The 17720-nt window shown below is 37.9% G+C and overlaps 1 protein-coding gene across 2 annotated transcripts in view; it reads right to left on the bottom strand.

Moving 5' to 3' along the window:
- Window positions 1–213: 213 nt before the first annotated feature.
- LOC121868836 (C2 domain-containing protein 5-like) overlaps window positions 214–17720 on the bottom strand; it is a 77912-nt gene continuing 60405 nt past the window's right edge. For both annotated transcript variants that reach the window (XM_042369810.1, XM_042369811.1), the window contains exons 15-21: window positions 10172–10285; window positions 8451–8663; window positions 7668–7881; window positions 4530–4789; window positions 4219–4344; window positions 2803–2949; window positions 214–618 (exon numbers count right to left, since the gene is read on the bottom strand). In XM_042369810.1, the coding sequence (XP_042225744.1) occupies window positions 529–618; window positions 2803–2949; window positions 4219–4344; window positions 4530–4789; window positions 7668–7881; window positions 8451–8663; window positions 10172–10285 (1164 nt within the window). In that variant the 3' untranslated portion in view covers window positions 214–528. The remainder of the gene's footprint in view (window positions 619–2802; window positions 2950–4218; window positions 4345–4529; window positions 4790–7667; window positions 7882–8450; window positions 8664–10171; window positions 10286–17720) is intronic.

The raw sequence follows: 17720 nt of genomic DNA, 5'->3' as shown, positions 1-17720 counted from the left end.
CCGACCCATCTCTTCTACTAACGTAAGTGTTAAACCTAACTTTTAGTTTTCCTAACCTAACCTTTATTTTTCCTAACTTAACCTTTATTTTTCCTAACCTAACCTCTTCTATATTAATTGTGTGTGCATACCATCATAAAGTTAAGATAAAATTTTTACTACAACATAGTTGTGTGTCGTCAAAAAGTGGAGTTTGGGGGTCGGCCTGGTCTCTATTTCAATTAATCCCATATGTTATGTTGTTCACTTTACGCGTTTCTCACTTTCCGCGGTACCCTGTGGGTTGTATTAATCGCGTAAAGTGAGGGTTGACTGTATTACAATTCACGTCAAGTTTATTATTAAACACTTCTTCATCCAAACCAAAAGCAGGAAAGTTTTGTTCTCCTAACATTGCATAACACAAAATATTCCATTCTTGGATAACTTTATGAGATTTATCAAATTGCCAGTAAGTGTAAAAAGAAAAGATCATTTCTCTATCTACCATAAAAGATATATTTGTACCAAGTGAAGTTTGTTGAACTGTTACTCCTCAGCAGAGCCATCATGTAGTGAAGACCCTGCAGTGTACTGTACCTGTACTACGTCACCTCCCACATTAATCAAACATTGACCCTGAAACAGAGGTAATGTTATCATTAAATTCATTTTGATAATTATTAACCCCTTGTGTAGGGGGACACTTCTGAGCTGAATAAAATCACCTGGCAATAGCCAAAAGTGGCATTACGGTAGTGAAGGGGTTAATATTATCATGGTCACAGTACTTCTAGGATCACAATAATTATCACAACTTGATCAAGAAGTTAACATAACATACAAATCAGGATATACACTGAGGTGTAAATGTGATGCGATACCTTTGGCCTTGCCATTTTCCTACCATGGACTAAAAATCATATGCAAATATTGAATTTGAGATAGAATAACATAAGAACATAAGAATGGAGGAAACTGCAGCGGGCCTATTCGCTCATACTGGGCAGTCCCATTTACACCCAACCTCGATTGCTCATATATCCATCCAACCTATGTTTGAAGCTATCCAGCGTATTTGAATCAATAATGATGTTTGGTAATTTGTTCCACTCATCCACTGCTCTATTTCCAAACCAATGTTTACCTATTTCACGCCTAAATCTAAATTTGTCTGGTAATTTAAAACCATTGTCTAATTTAAAACCATAGTGGAGTAAGGGGGTGAGGACTATTCAAAAAATATTTTTGGTGAACTACTAGAAGTGAGAGACATTCCAGCAGTAAAGTAACTCAACAATATGAAGCTAGTAATTGCTCACTGTTTAACATTAACTAATTGTAAAGTAATTGTCCCTCAAATGTGAATGGCTGGAAGTGTATTACCAAGGGCTGACAGCTGACTATCACCAGTAAGGGGAATTTTTCCAAGACATCTGGGAGCATAATATGGGAGTTCACCTTGACATGGCAGGCTTGGGGAAATTTGAGAGCGAACAAAAATCTGGACACGATATGTTTCGCTGTTCAGTATGTGTTTCACCATCGGTGATTCCTGTGTAAACTGGACTCAATAAACTGTAAACAGTTTAAGTGTAAAAACAACAACAAAATTGCTTCTGGATAAAGAAAATATAACAAATAAATTTTCATAAAAGGTTAATCAATATCAGTCAAAAGAATGGCCAACAACTTTGCTGACAATATCTTACCAAAAGAATAGTTTCAAGCCATAACTTGTGGGGTGACAACAATTCATATAGAGGTAAATTCCATGACAGGAAAGATGACCTAAAAACTCAATATAAAGTACAGAGAGGTGTAAAGAGGACCTTATAAACCATGGGGATTCATTTATATTATACATAATAAAATAAAAAAGGCAAATGCTCAAATTATATTGTACCAGTAAGTACTTGACATTTATATCATTGCAGTGGTCCCTCGGTTAACAAGCACAATTTGCTCCAGAAGGTTGCTTGTTAACCGAAAAATTTGTTAACTGAAACCATTGTTTCAATGGGTTTTTGGGTAATTGGTTCCAGCTCACCGAAAATTACATACGAACTAAAAATAAATGCAATAAAGTACACTCACTTTGAGGTGTGCATGTAGAAGGCTCCTGGTTGATGATGATGAGAATTAGAATGGGGGTGGAGGAGAAGGGAGAAGAGAAGGCATTGGGGTGGAAGAGAAGTCACCCCATGGCGCCATTTCACCCATAAAATTTAAGTTCACTTGGTGTAATTCAAGATTATTTTCTTTAAATCAACACTGTACTGCATTATATATTGTCAATATGTAAAATATATTTAAAAATGACCAATAATTTGACTGGAAACACAGAAAAAGAGCGTTTATGTTGAAGTCTCAAACAAGATGTTCCTTCCTCTGAACTGGTAAACAAACTGACGCCAAGCTTGGTGTGTTGAGTGGCTGTTTGGTGCGCAAAAAACTAGCTTCCTGTACTTCAATTATGTTCAATAATTGTTAAAATGACTAAAAAATTTAATATAAAACTTTTAAAATTATTGAATAGGACAACCTTCTTGATATTTACTAAAATGGTAAGGAATTTAAGCCCTAAAACCGATTACTGTACTGTATTGACGGACTAATACTACAGCTGGTGGGCAGCCAAATGCAGGCGAAAACATGTTGGGAAAAATTTGTAAGGAATTCATTAACCGAGGGTTTTCTCGTTAACCGAAGTGAAGAATCTTACGGAAGGTAATTCGTTAACCGAGGGATCACTGTATTATATTCCCTCTAATTTGATCAAAGGGATAATAATAATAATAAAAAAGAAACACTAAAACTCACCTGATTCTTATAAGGATTATGTAGGAGAACACATTCTGACATAAAGTATGCAATCATAGCATTGCCTCCCAAAGCTGCAACGTGAGCACGCACAAGAGCCAGAACTTCCGTCACAAAACTCCCCATAAAGCCACTCAGGCCACCGCTCTGTGGAGACACAAACAATCTTTCACAATACATGTACCTTGAATATATTACAGATATGTCAGATTTTAACCCCTACACCCCAGTTGACATTCCGGAACGATCATCTAGGGCGCTCCGGGTGACGTTCCGGAATGCGCGCCTATTCACGGCATTGTTTGAATGCCCAGCGATGGTTATCAGGTTCCAGCATGAATATTTGCCTGTCATGCCACACGCTCGGCCACATGGAAGCTTCTGGAATGTAAGCACCCACTTTGGTTTGTTTCATTTTCATTGTTTGTCCATTTTATCATGTTGTATCAAAGTAATTTTGCTAAAAGTAGTATTGCCGTATTGTAGCGTAGTATTACTGGAAAACAATGCTATGATTGTTATAAATGTATTTATTTGTGGAATTATTTTTCCAATAATTATTTCTATGCATTACTTGCTCTCCCAAACACAAAGACATCCTGGCGACAGACTGTGTGTGTCACCGAGCACTTTTTATTAAAAATAATGCAAATAAAATAAATTCTAAATGGCCGCGAAGTGCGTGCGTGACCACGAGCGCTCGCGTCAAATCAATACTATCTCCTATCTCCCTCACTCTGCGCTGCCATTTTCCCGCAGCTGCGGTCCCAGGGAAGTTTCTAGAGGGTCTATATATAGTTTTTCTTACTTCTTTTTGATTGGTTTGTCATTTAAAAAGGTTAAAAAAAAAAATTCTAAAGTAGATTTTTCTCAATTTACCCCGAGTGGGGGGTAAGGTCAACGGCACCCGAGAGCGGGGTGTAGGGGTTAAGGCATACTATTATATGCAGGAAATCCTTTACAAAATATTTAGCAATAAAGGACAGAAGATATAAAAGAATACAGTATAGTATATAAAGATACACTAAGAGAGGGTTGCTGAAAATGGTAGATTTAGTGTAGTCAAGTGTTCAATGTATGAAGTTCTACATTTGTGCAAAAATTTATCTATGTAGGCTCTTTCCTCAGAGTCCTCCAGGTTCCACATCAACAAGGGTTTCTGAGACACTGCAGGAATGGCCTATGGTGAAATTTACTCATCATCATCATCATCATTTTACAGCCACTTCCCATACTTGGCACTTAATGAATCAACAATTTTTTTTTTTTTTTTTAACACGCATGCATGAAAACAATATACTGAATGTGTATGCTTATATTTAATTTAAATTGTAAATATTATGAGTTGTATCAAGTGCCAATATTATTATCATCTCTGCATGTATATGGGACATGATAAACATATCCATAACTCACCTCTTTAATACTGGTAGATTCCCTAATAAAGAAGAAATTTAAGTTTCCCAAATGGCAGTCTATACGGGCACCGGGGATGTAGGAGAGTGGGGTGATTTCCACACCATACCTCTCTCTTGGGGAAAACTAGAAAATAGAGAATAATCATTTATTAAATGATGAGCAGATAAGAACTTATAGCTGGAGGGATAACAGTGAAAGACTTTAAGAAATAATTCTGTGGTACAAATGATTTTAGGAGAGCCAAAGCGACATACGTACACACAGATTTGTATGGTTAAAATGATCACCAGTAACCTAAGAATGCTTACATGGTAGTTTAAGTATTTTGGATCATTCCTGGACCTTGTGGATGATCTAGCAGAGGAGGCAGATGAACTGATTGATGCTGTTGAAGGTATAGATGGCACTGATGGTACTGGAGTTATTGACAAGGCGGACTGTTTGGAAACTATTGGGTGTGGAGGATGTGGTGGTTGTTGATTTTCTTGCTGTTGAGATAACCTTGGTTTTGTATTATCTTCTCCTGATGGAATTAACTCTTCCATTTTAAATATCATTTCACCATCATCTGGAGACAATATTAAAAATTATAACCAAACATACCATCAGCCAAAATTATTCTAATGATAAGAATAAACTTTAAGAATGACATGAAACCAATATCTACAACCTTATTTCCAGTTCCAAAAGAAAGAGAAACAAGGATTACATACAATATATTGAGAGATCATTGAGTTATCCCTGATAATGAAAACATTAAACAATTAAACGGTCACAAAAGCTCACTATCCTCGCATACAAACACGTTACAGGGCTACTGACGGCAGATTGTCAGTTAAAATATTTACAAGTCACAGATTCTTGGTACAAATAATTTCCACAGCTCACATATCCACGTAAACGCTGAGGATCGAGTTGCCATAGAAGATACCCTGTAAATGCTGTAGCAAAAAGCTCAGCAACTTCTTAAGGGGCAGCAACAGAGCTGCCATCATAAGCCCTGAAAACTGGGGGAGGATTAGATGAAAACTTGCCTGCCATTTCCTGCACACGTTTCCATACCTAGGACAAGGAAGCTTTTTCATTTAGAGAGGAGACATAAGGAGACTGGTGATGGGCATTATTTAAAATGCGACGAGCTTGGACCCTGCCTCGCTCAAGGCTACAGACGGAGATAATAAACCTACAATCCGAGAATATTGGCGTGGCTTCAACATTGGCAAGGCATGGGAAGAGGTTTCAGAAAGTTGCCTGAATGGTGTGTGGGGTAAATTGTGGCCCGAGTGCGTCAACAGTTTCACAGGATTCACGGACTTAGTCCCAGCAGTGAATAGGGATATCTTCAGTCTGGCTAGACAGGCAGGCTTTGATGAGCTGGAATCAGAGGATATTGAGGACATCCTGGCATCCCATACAGAAGAGCTCACCAACAAAGATCTGCAACTGTTAACAGAACACAGTCCCGTTGAAGATGAAGACGACGAAGAAGAACCTCAACGAAGGCTAACTACCAAGAGGATGGCAGAAGCGTTCAACATGATCCAACAAGGTATGCAAATCCTTATAGATGATGACCCAAAAATTTTTAATTTTTTAAAATTACATACAGCAACAACAACAACAAATTGCTATGATAAACAATAAAGTTTATACATAGCATATCATAAAATACAAAGCCATCTTCTGGGTGATGTGGCACAGTTCAGCCAGGCAGTCACTCGGCTAACTCAGAGACATGTAGCTGCTGCCGCACTGCGTTGTGTTTATGCAATGATGTTACATTGCAGAAAGCAGTGTGGGTGAGCTGAGCCAGCCAACCTTCACACATACATATATACAGTACACTGTCCACACATACACACCCATGCTCTTTGTTTTCTTATTTTATAGTTTTATATTATATATTTTTTTACTTCTAAGCCATATCATTTATATAGAGTGGAATAAGTGTTGCGAAAAACATGGCAACGGGGAACACTCATAAAAATGCACAGTTTGCGGAAAAACGGACTCCCGAGACATGTAGCTCAAAGATTCACCGCAGCATTGATGACAGTCTTGGTTGTTACAATGAGATCTATAAGGAGAAGAAGAAGAGTTGCACCAAGCAATCAACACTGGATTAATTTTTTTGTCGCGGGGCGGCAGAAGCATCAGCAGCTTCTTCACAACAGCCAGCAGCTGAGGAGGAGCAAACATCAACGAAGAGGAGCATACCTGTACAGTACTTCAACGGAAGAGGAGCAAACAACAACAGGAGAGGAGCATACTTCAACGGAAGAAGAGCATACTTCAACGGAAGAGGAGCAAACATCAACGGAGGAGGAGCAAACAGCGGCAGAGGAACCCCAGTCAGCCCAGGAGGAAGAGGAGGAGGCAGCCGCAGAGTCTCAGTGACTCGCCACCCTCCTCCGCTCCCGCCATCCGCCATCTCAACTTCACTACCCACCACACACTCGCTCTACCACCTCTGCCCATCAGTGAATACCAATGCAAACTTAGTAGTTGTATATGCATGCACTATTTTCTATAGAAATGGCAATGATTTTCTGTATATGTAATGTATTTCATGGGGCAAAGGAAGGCTCAGGAACGTAACTCCCGTATTTTATCTATTTCTTATGGGGAAAATTGATCTGCTTCATGTTGTTTCGTATAACGTTGCGTTTTCAGGAACGTAACCCTGACGTTAAGCGAGGTTTTACTGTATGTGTGTTTGTGTAGACACACAAACAAAAAACACATACAAATAAATAATAATTGGAAAATCCTCTCACAAATAATCAGAAACAAATTTATTAAAAATGTAAGTCTGCCCTCAAGACCGTGCTTTATTACTTTATAAATAAAGCATGGACTTGAGGGTACACTGTCACAATTTTAATAAATTTGTTTCTGATTATTTGTGAGAGGATTTTCCAATTATTATTTATTTGTATGTGTTTTGTGTGTGTCCACACACACATATATATATATATATATATATATATATATATATATATATATATATATATATATATATTATATTTTACAGGTAAAAGAAATAATTGTCCTCAGGGCAAACACATAAAGGGAATATACATTTCTTTGTACACAAGTAAAATGTAACCCCCCGATCGGTCAGCAAATGTTATTTGCGGATTTGGCGATTTGTGGCCATTTTGAGAACCTAATCTCCTCTAATTTGGGGGGCCCTCTGTATGTGGCCCCTGTACTGTATGCTGTTAGGTGACACATAGAGATGAATGTGTTAGTGATGAGTGATGTGCAGTTGTATACAGCAAAAGAAGTAAACCAGTTGGGAATCTTGGGGATATTTATTACAACATTTTGAGAGTATGAATGGCCACTTCATGCCAAAGTGAGATCAAACATGTAAGAGTGAAAAAGGTCCAGTAATAACTAACTAACCACCAAAAGAAGAGAAATTACCACACATATATTACCTTGTTTAGCCTTCTTAAGTGGGATATCAGACTGACCAACTTGACTCATGGTACTAGAGGTGACAGCCTGAGACTGAGAAGGTGCAGGGAAGCCTTGCCCCAGAACCATTCCAAAGAGACTAATTTGCAACTCGTCCTCTTCTGGTAACTCTACATTCACCTGTAATCCTGCTATAATACATGGCGCCAGTTTGCGCACTTTGAAGTACACACTCTGGAAATAAAAATGGTCCAATATAAGTGTATGAGCAGACAACACAAAAGAGGGGGTAAATATTTTAACTTACTTTCATCTAGTAATTTGAGCAAATATTTGTGTGTAAAGTTTTATATAAAAAGAAATTTAATGCTGAATTTATAATTTTGAAAAAGTATATCATTATTGCATTAACAAAATCATACTTATTGTTTTGTTTCATAATTGATAATTGTAATTGTGCAAGTAAAAAAAAACCTGTATGTATTCTTGTGGATATCTTTTGTATTAAAGAAATGAAAAAGGGGAAGATTGTTAATATGATTATAATAATGCTATGTCTTGTTTGTATTACTTGTTGCATGATATTGTTTTGATGCATGGCTTTGGTGTTCCAGGTATATGGTGGGGCTTAAAATATATTCTGAAACCAATGAACTGTGTTTTAATTTGATCAATCTACCCAGGGAGGTTTATGCTTATGACTTAGTGCTGATAGTAGGTAAATTAAAGAGGCAGTGAAAAATTATAAAATGGAAGGATGGAATTAGAATCAGACAAAATTTATATAAAGAAAGAAAACATACCTGGAGTAGTTTATCAAAGTACTGGTTGAAGAAATTATGATTGAGTGTTGCTGGCACCTTAGTTCTCCACACTCGTGTGAACATTTGGAGGTTGGTCACTATGCTGTCCTTCGATACACCTGGAGGCACTTGCGTGGTTACTGCTGCCAACTGAGCTGGTGGACAGTCCTCAACAAGAAGCCCTATCATCTCTGCATCCTCCATATCATCCAACTATATAAATAAAGGCACAAATAATAGTGTAAGTACAAATAAATCATAATACTGTACAGGCTGACCACACATATTCGTGTCTCAGAAATCCGTTTTTCCATAAACCATGCATTTTTATGAGCGTTCCCCATTGCCATTTTTTCGCTTGTACGTGCAGGTTTAAGGGAATAAAATTGTTTTGACATTTAAATGCTCATGAAAATACACGGCTTTGTTTAAAAATATACCCGGTACTTATTTAACACTTATTCCACTCTATATAAATGATATGGCTTAGAAGTAAAACAAAATATAAAACTATAAAATAAGAAAACAAAGAGCATGGGTGTGTATGTGTGGACAGTGTACTGTATATATGTATGTGTGAAGGTTGTGGGCTATAACTGCATCACCAGCTGGCTCAGCTCACCCATGCTGCTTTCTGCAATGTAACATCATTGCATAAACACAACGCAATGCGGCAACAGCTACATGTCTCTGAATTAGCCGAGTGACTGCCTGGCTGAACTGTGTCACATCACCCAGAAGATGGCTTTGTATTTTATGATATGCAATGTATAAACTTTATTGTTTATCATAGCAATTTTTTTCATTTTTTTTTGTATGTACTGTAATTGAAAATTTGTTCAAATTATACTAAACTTGTGCTCACTAAATCATTTAACTCTGAACAATATCATTCATATAGTAAAAAAAGAGTTAAAGAATTGTCCAATAAGTATGACATCGAAGTGTAAGTTTGAAACAATAAAGAAGATTTATAAAGTTCATTTAGCTTTAGTTTTTTAGCAAATGATTAGTAAATTTTCCTATGCTTATTCTAGAAAACTGTGCCTTTCGGAAATTTGGCCACGGTGGGATACTAACTGGCACAAATTTGTGATGTTAGACTGTAGTATCTGCTTGCTTCAGTAATTAGGAGTACAGTTTTAAAGAAATTGAGAAATAACAGAATTTTCCTTTTCATACAAAAGATTGATGATTTGCACTATGTGATTGTTAAGAACTGAAGGAGCTCGTATTCATTAACCCTCTGACTGCGTATATCGAAGAAAGGCTGGTTCCTATTCAATGTAACTTTTCCAGCAAAAACTATAGTTATTAATATAGTATGACCTTTTCTAGTATTTTTTCTCCCTGAATAAGACATGAATTTCCAAATCTTAAAATAAAATTACTTGAAAATAAATATTAAGAGCGAGAATGACATGTCTTTTCTATACTACAGTATATATTATGATATAAAAACAAAAAAATTTTTAGAAAAAATTTTCTTACGGTGTACAGTAAGTGTGAATGTCATGGAGAAAAGTGACCTAAGGAATTAAAATTTGGTCAAAATACTCCAGACGTTAAACCTCACTGTAAGCTGACTTGTTGAAATCTCTCTCACTCCAAGAACACATTCTAAGCTTTCAAGAGGTATAATTTACTAGGGTAATATAATTACTGTACAGGCACAGTATTAATTTGTTGCCTAAAACAAAATTATAAGGCTAGCCACTTACCTCTAAAACTGAAGTATCTTTGTTGCCTGATGATAAATCAATCTCCGGAAGATCATCTTCTGAATCTTCAGTGTCTGACCCTCGAGCACCATTCATCTCATCCACCAGTACATCCTGCACATCAAAGTTTATGCATAAAATTAACTTAAACTAAAAAGTATGATTTCATATCTTTCTTTTAACCATAAAAGTTATAAAATATGAAAATTAATTACAAACTCTACATTGGTTCTGAAGCTTCAAAAATATTCATGGACTATGATACAATACAGTTTACTCTCGATTTAACAGAATCCGATATAACGAACTCTTGATTTAGCTGAAAGAACTTCTTTCGTTATTTTTTGTTCGATTTAGTGAACTAGTTCTCTAAATCGAGATTTATTTCATTAATATGCTCACACCTATGGAGACACCTTAGAAACATGATACAGTAAAACCTACTTCAGCCTTCAGAGAATGTACTAAATATATAAAAATGATAAATAATGATATAAATTGATTGCTGGAAAATCTGAGAAAATCACTCCAAACCTTTCTGTTCCGGGCCTGGGGACAAGGGTTCCCGGCACTATGAAAGATTGCACCATGTTTAGCCGCATCCTCACATGGTTGGTGCGAAGACCAACCGCTTGGGTAATGCTGAATTGTTCTGCTTTTGGTCTCTTTATAATTATACTGTGCAAATACATACTTGAGTTGCGTGTTGCATAATATATTCCTATTTTATATTATACATTACAAAGTAATGGAAGTAGAAGGGATTATTAAATTCAGGAGTACGTACATTTTTTTTCCAGTACAGTAGTATTACAATGTTTGATTTTTTGCACTGTAAATGGTCATTTTTAATCTAGAGTTCAAGGCCAGAGAAACACACAATCTTTAACCTTCCCACAACCAATTCTTAGTAAGAATAGCACGGGAGAACAGGTGCCAGTCAATGGTTGATGTTGACCAAATATTTAGTTATAATACCCATTCTTATAATAAAATTATTTTTACAGAATAGGAATATTACAATAAAAAAGTATGGGAAGTTGTATTATTACGTGAAATGAAACAAGTAGTAATTGTTATCATAATGGAAAATAAAATACTGTAGTCACTTATTATTAATGAGAAAATAAAGTACTCTGTACATGTATACAAAAGTTTATTAAATTTTTTCACTCAGAAGTACGAGAAATGACCTAGTGAAAGCGAAGCTCATGAGGTGGCTAGATTTTTGCTTTCACAAAGGCTGTCCTAATAAGAGACGATATGAGGTTGGACTGGGGCATCAGAAATCATCGACAAAGGAACACCATGCCATCAGATTTGTCTTGTTTGTCGGCATTAGGCACTGGACTTCTGGAAAAGGCTTGTTTTCACCGACGTAAATTCTTCACTTTAGTATCCTGTTTACCCACCTTCTTTGTTGATAACGGCATTAAGTATTTTTGGCATCGATCTAACAAGGTTACGAAGGACATCATGTTTGGCCCTAAATACCTCCCATTCTACCTTGGTGTGGGCGAACAACTCTGTAGACGTTCTTTCCCTCGCAGGCTCCCAAGTGTTCACAATATTCGCCCATAAATTTTCCAAAGGGTTCATGTCAGCCCCCCGACTAGGCCAATCCAGCAGCTGCAAATTCTCACGGTCAGCAAACCACTGCTGGACAACTCTAGCCGTGTGTATGGGGCACCGGTCATGAACGAAAACAATAGGTCCAGGAGGGAAGGGGAAATTTCTTTCCTACAGAGAGGGCAAGAAAAAATTCTCAAAAATGTCCAAATATTTCTGCGCTGTAAATCTCCCATCGATTTGAACCAAGTCACCCACACCATGGACAGACACATAGTCCCACACACATTACAGGTGCTGCATCCGTTACGAGCCTCCTCGTAAATATGCTCATGGGAAGATATTGGAAGCATAATGTGTTGTCTAATGATAGACCCTGCTGCCATATGGCGTCACGAAAATTGTGACCAAGTCCCAGGTTGCTGATCTGACTTTCTGCTTCATTTACACACAATTGCAGGGTCTCAATTGTTTCTCTTAATTTGATAATACAACATACATAATGTTTATCATTTCTCATTCTTGATTTATTTTTTCGATTTTGTATTTATTTATGATTATGATTATGTTTAATATTTTTGTTTGTTTTAGTATTTTGTTATTAATATTCATTAATTATTATTATAATAATAATAGTTATTATTATTATTATTATTATTATTATTATTATTATTATTATTATATTTTCGCCCCCCAGGCCCTGATGTGGGTCAGTAACCTGTGCCCGGGTGGGCTTATCCTAAAAAAAAAAAAAAAAAAAAAAAGTCGACGAGCAAAGGCGAGTCTGGCAGCAAGGTGTTCCTCTGTCAGTCGTTCTTTCTTGGCGGGAATTCTGTGGTGGATACCCGCCTCCGGACAGTTCTAGCGCTCACGTCCAGCAGCAGATCTTCGCCAATTGCAACAGCATTAGTGAAAGGGTTGTCCTCAGCTGCTCTCAAAACCCTTGTATCGTCTTCAGGAGTAATCACTCGTGGCCGGGGAAGTCTCTCTCAATCAAAAAGAAAATGCTGATTAAAAGCCACTAAATTTTTATTCTAAGTAAATATATTTGAGTGCCTGTGTAATCACCAATACCATGTCAGTCTGATCAGTACTTACCAAGGTGGTTCAGGTTGCCACTCTCCTCCCATCTTCTAATCCACTTGATTACAGTAGCGGCTGGTATTCCAAGTTGACGGGATATGGCTTGGATAGAGTCCAGCTTCTCATTGGCCCACAATGCGACTTCTCAAAGCTAACTGGGTGTCACGGCGGTTCATCTTGAAGTCTAAGAGCTTTCTGTTGAATTCTATAATTTCTAGGGTCGGGCGAGTTTTGATTGGCTGTCGACACTTGTTACGTGATCAACAAGCAAATTATCATTGTTTTCACTATTTTGTATTGTATTCCATTCAGGGGCAGATGAATTTATATCTTTAGGCACTTGTTTTTTTTTTATGTCATGTCATTATTAATTTCATTACTTGTGAAAATAATGGTTAAGGTGTGTGTTTGTGTGTGTGTGTGTGTGCTACAGATGGCCCAGCGCCACCAGGTAAATTCTTAATATAATAAAGGATAGCATTATGCACCTAAATGTCATTGGCAACTACTTGTCAGTATCTTTCATAGCACCATACCAGTAGAATCACCTCTTAATACAATAAGTGTAAAGAGGTCATTTTGGTTTACCCAGTGCGAGGCTAGGTCGAAACATGGCTTACGACAGCATATGGTTTCATAATACGATATTAATGCTCTCATGAAATATAATGTGCATATATGAGCAGTTGAATCACCTAAAAATGTGTATCAGCTTAAAGTTATATGTCGGATTTGGAAAATAATTATAACTAAGAAATTGGTTGATATCAATCATTGACTGGCACCTGTTTTCCCATACTGTCCTTACCCGAGGAAGGGTAGCAGTAGTGCGGGGAGGTAAAGGTTGTGTGTTTTTCTGACTTTGGAGCCTTAGATTAGAGATAACCAATTACACCCCAATAACAACAACATAAAGCTACTGTAAATATGTGTTCCTATACCATAATCATCTCTTCCATCACTCTTTTGTGTGCAAAATAATATTTGATTATATTATGCAACACGGAACTCAAGTACTCCCTCATCTTTTCCCCTTCCCCTCCCACCCCCACTGTTACCAGATTGTCAGCTGATTCTACCTCTCTGGTCGTCTGGCTGGGTGTTCAACATGGAAGAGTCCGTGACTGTACATACAATATTAAAAAAGCAAAATACAGTAGGATCTCAAGTTTAGCGAGTTTTAGATTCGCAATTCATATATTTCGCGTCACTTTTAAAATGTCTAGCCTCTCAAGAATAATAATTTCATTACCAGTTTCACGAGTCAATGGAGAGTGGGCAACACGCATTGTCACGGTCTTTTGTTATCTGCCGACCCGCTGAATGTTTTTTGTTTACGGCAGTTAGTTTGAATGAGCGAGAGCGAGCGGTGCAGTGACCTTGGATTATATAACCCATTGTGCTTACGTTTCACGAGATTCTTGTTTAACTATTAGCGATTCTTGTGTATTAACGATGAGTGAGGTGCGTAATGTAAATGTCGGGAGCGGTTCTGGTGGTAATGATGGCTGTAGAGAAGGTCAACAAGGAAAGCCCCAAGCCAAGCGTGACTACCGTAAGTGGGTCAAGAAGAGGAAATACACCCTTGAAATGAAACGAGAGATGCTTGAAAAGATCAAAAGTGGTGCTCGTACCTGTGAAATCATGCGCAGGTTTAACTGCCCCGAATCAACCATACGTTCCCCTAAGAAGAACAAGGAAGCCTTAACTGCTTTTGTGAATGTATTCTCAAGATTTTCTAGTAACAGGACGTTCTCCGATACTTCACAACGAAACCTACTGCTTGTTATCACAGAACATTACCTTCACAAGTGGGTGGAAAGAAGATAAGGCATCAAACACACGTTTATTATGCTGCAGTTGCACAGAAGAAATGCATTAATTCTCAACCACCATTCAATGCTTCTGTTGGTTGGTTGGCAGCCTTTAAGAAGGGTTATGAAGTCAAGTTTGCCCACTACTATGGGGAGAGTGCATCGGCTGATGTCATAGCAGCATAAAAATATCTACCTGTCTTTCAAGATTTTGTGAAAGAGGGTGGTTATTGCCGAAACCAGATCTTCAATTGTGACGAAACTGGCATGTCTGGAAGCACTCACCTAAAACCACTTTCATTGCCAAGGATGAAGAACAGGCAAGGGGTGTAAAGACTTCAAAGGACAGGATTACAGATTATTCACAGCTAATGCAAGTGGAGATTTATTGATGAAATCCCTGGTTGTTAACTGTGCTGTCCATCCTAGAGCCAACCGTCATGCCAATATGTCACAGCTCCATGTTTATTGGACGTCCAATAAGAAAGCTTGGGCTACAACATCTTTATGACAAGCACTTTGTTCCTGACGCCCAACAATACTGCCGAAGGAAGAACATTGACTTCAAAGTGATCCTGGTGATGGACAATGGTCCTGGATACTCTAAGTTTCTAATTGGATGCCACCCTAATGTAAAAGTTATCTTACTTCCTCCTAATACCACATTGCTTCTGCAGCCACTTGACCACGAATTCATCAGTATAGTAATTTTAAACTGTTCTACTATCAGTCACTCTATAAAGACTTTCGTCAGCAGACAAGCTCATTAGTTGAGTTACAACAAATCGAGGCAGAACTTTCTGACAGTGACCAGGCTCTACCAGCTAACCAGGAAGAGGAAGAGGAAGAGGAGGAGGAGGAGATGGTAGATGACTCGACTCCTAGCACCTCACCACCCTGCAATCGTGAAGTGTTTATCAGTTTGTGAATTTTGGAAAATATTTAATATTAAAAATGCAGTGGACAGAATTGTTGAGGCATGGCGTAAGATTAATGTTGCAACAGTGCTACACGCATGGAAGCCTTTGTTCGCTAACTCCAAGATAAGTGAGGCAGAGCAGACCGAGGCAAGTGGGGAGAGGCAGTCCGTGGCGGCAACACTAATGGACACAGTGGAGGCAGTGCGGTGCAGTCAGTCCCAGCACCGGGATTTTCGGATGTTCAGGTTGAAGATTTGCAAGAAATGGTTGGTCAACATCAGCAGCAACCAACAATTGAAGAAATGTTAGAGGAGGATGAAGGACAAGAAGAACCGCAAGCAACACAAGAGGATGACGTTAAGCCTGGTGAACCTACAACACGCCAACTGACTGAGGTGCTCACAACTATCGCACGTTTCAGTGAACAGCGAGACGAGTTCGATGCCAGGCCTCATCCTCGGGACCTTATCTGCACTGCCCTTGATAAGGCTATGGAGGAATATAAGGCCTTGTACATGTCCCATGTTAATGCTCGTCAACAGGGCCCTTATTACTCGGCACCTGCGCAAGGCCCAGTCTGTTATTATTGCCTTGGCAAACATCACTTTAGGAGATGATGATGGCACCACTAATGATGATATTGAAGTGTTGGGTGACTTACTGGTGGAAGAGCTACCTCAAGACTTTGAGGGATTTGATGCTGAGGTTAGAGGAGGTGTAGAGGAGAGAACAGGGAGGTAGGAGTAACCAGCCCTCCCTGCCTCAGAACCCATCAAGCAGCCCCGTCAAGCATTTCACTGACTCCATCAAGGTAAGTTATTCTACAGGGTGAGTGTATATAAATATTGTTATCAACAACATGTACAATATAATATGTATGAATACATTACAGTAATGTCATTTTCTTGGTGGGTTGTAGATCATTATAGGGGGGTTTGGGTGACAGTGCAGAACTGATTAGGCTTATTTACATGTATTTCAATGTCACTCGTTTAGCGATTTTAAATTTTGCGACACTAAAACGGTACCAATAAGTCACGAAACTTGAGATCTTACTGTAATACTGTACAATAATGAATCAATAACTCCGAGCTGCACTAATGAGGTGGCGAGTCAGGTGGTGAGGTGACAGGCCACACATTAACAGCACTACTAAACCATTGTCTTATAACATTTTACTTTATAATTTCTATTTTAAAATTAATTGATACATGATGGCTTGATTTGGCTACTTTTGCACTTAGACAACTGATCAGTGAACAAACCTGGGCATATGGAGACGCATTATACACTAGTGATGTCACGAAGCTTTGCAACTGCAACCACAATGCATAAATTATCACAACCTGTACTCAAATGACTAAAAAAAACATAATTTTGAGCAACATATTATTGAACTTGCTTTGTACTCAAATGTACTAAGTAAAAGGATTAAAAATTTTATCTCTGAGGATCGAATAGGTGCAAGAGATCAGATACTCTACAAGCTCAAATTTGTCATTATCAGCTACTTATTTGCAATTACCTAAGACTGTTAAATGTTATTCAATAACATGATGTTACAATAAGAATGTTTTAACAATGAAGACTTGCCTTAAAAAAAAGTGAGAAGTGTGCGTATTTCTAGTTTCTGGACTGGCTGGTGCCACCCCTGGGAGCGAGTCCCACACACACACACAGCAGACGATTCAATGAACACGACTCTGGTCTAATGCCATCACAATCATTTCCCCCCCTCCCAAATTTTTGTCTAAAATTTCCAAAATAAATGTGTTTTATAAGGACTGAACAATGTGTATCCACAGTAAGATACAGTATATACAAATTGGTGGTGGCATGTTGGAGTACTTTGTAGGTTAAAATACTGTGTGTGTGTGTGTGTGTGTGTGTGTGTGTGTGTGTGTATTGGAGTGCTATGTGTATAAGGAGGTTGTTTTAAAACATTGTTAGATATGCTACAATGTATACAAAATCACTATACCAATCTGACTGTGCATCAGTTGTTGTAGCACGTGGTGTAGAATTCCTTGTTTAGATCTAAAAGGTTGTCTTGCAATCCGTATATATTTCAGGTAAGACAAGTTTCATTATACCTGTACTGTAATGCATTTTCATTATTTTTATATAATCTCTATGTTAAGTTTACCTAATATGAGTTTTAGT

The sequence above is a fragment of the Homarus americanus genome, unplaced genomic scaffold (genome assembly GCF_018991925.1).
Source record: "Homarus americanus isolate GMGI-L3 unplaced genomic scaffold, GMGI_Hamer_2.0 scaffold30535, whole genome shotgun sequence".
Taxonomy (NCBI): domain Eukaryota; kingdom Metazoa; phylum Arthropoda; class Malacostraca; order Decapoda; family Nephropidae; genus Homarus; species Homarus americanus.
This window is presented reverse-complemented; position numbering and strand designations above follow the sequence as displayed.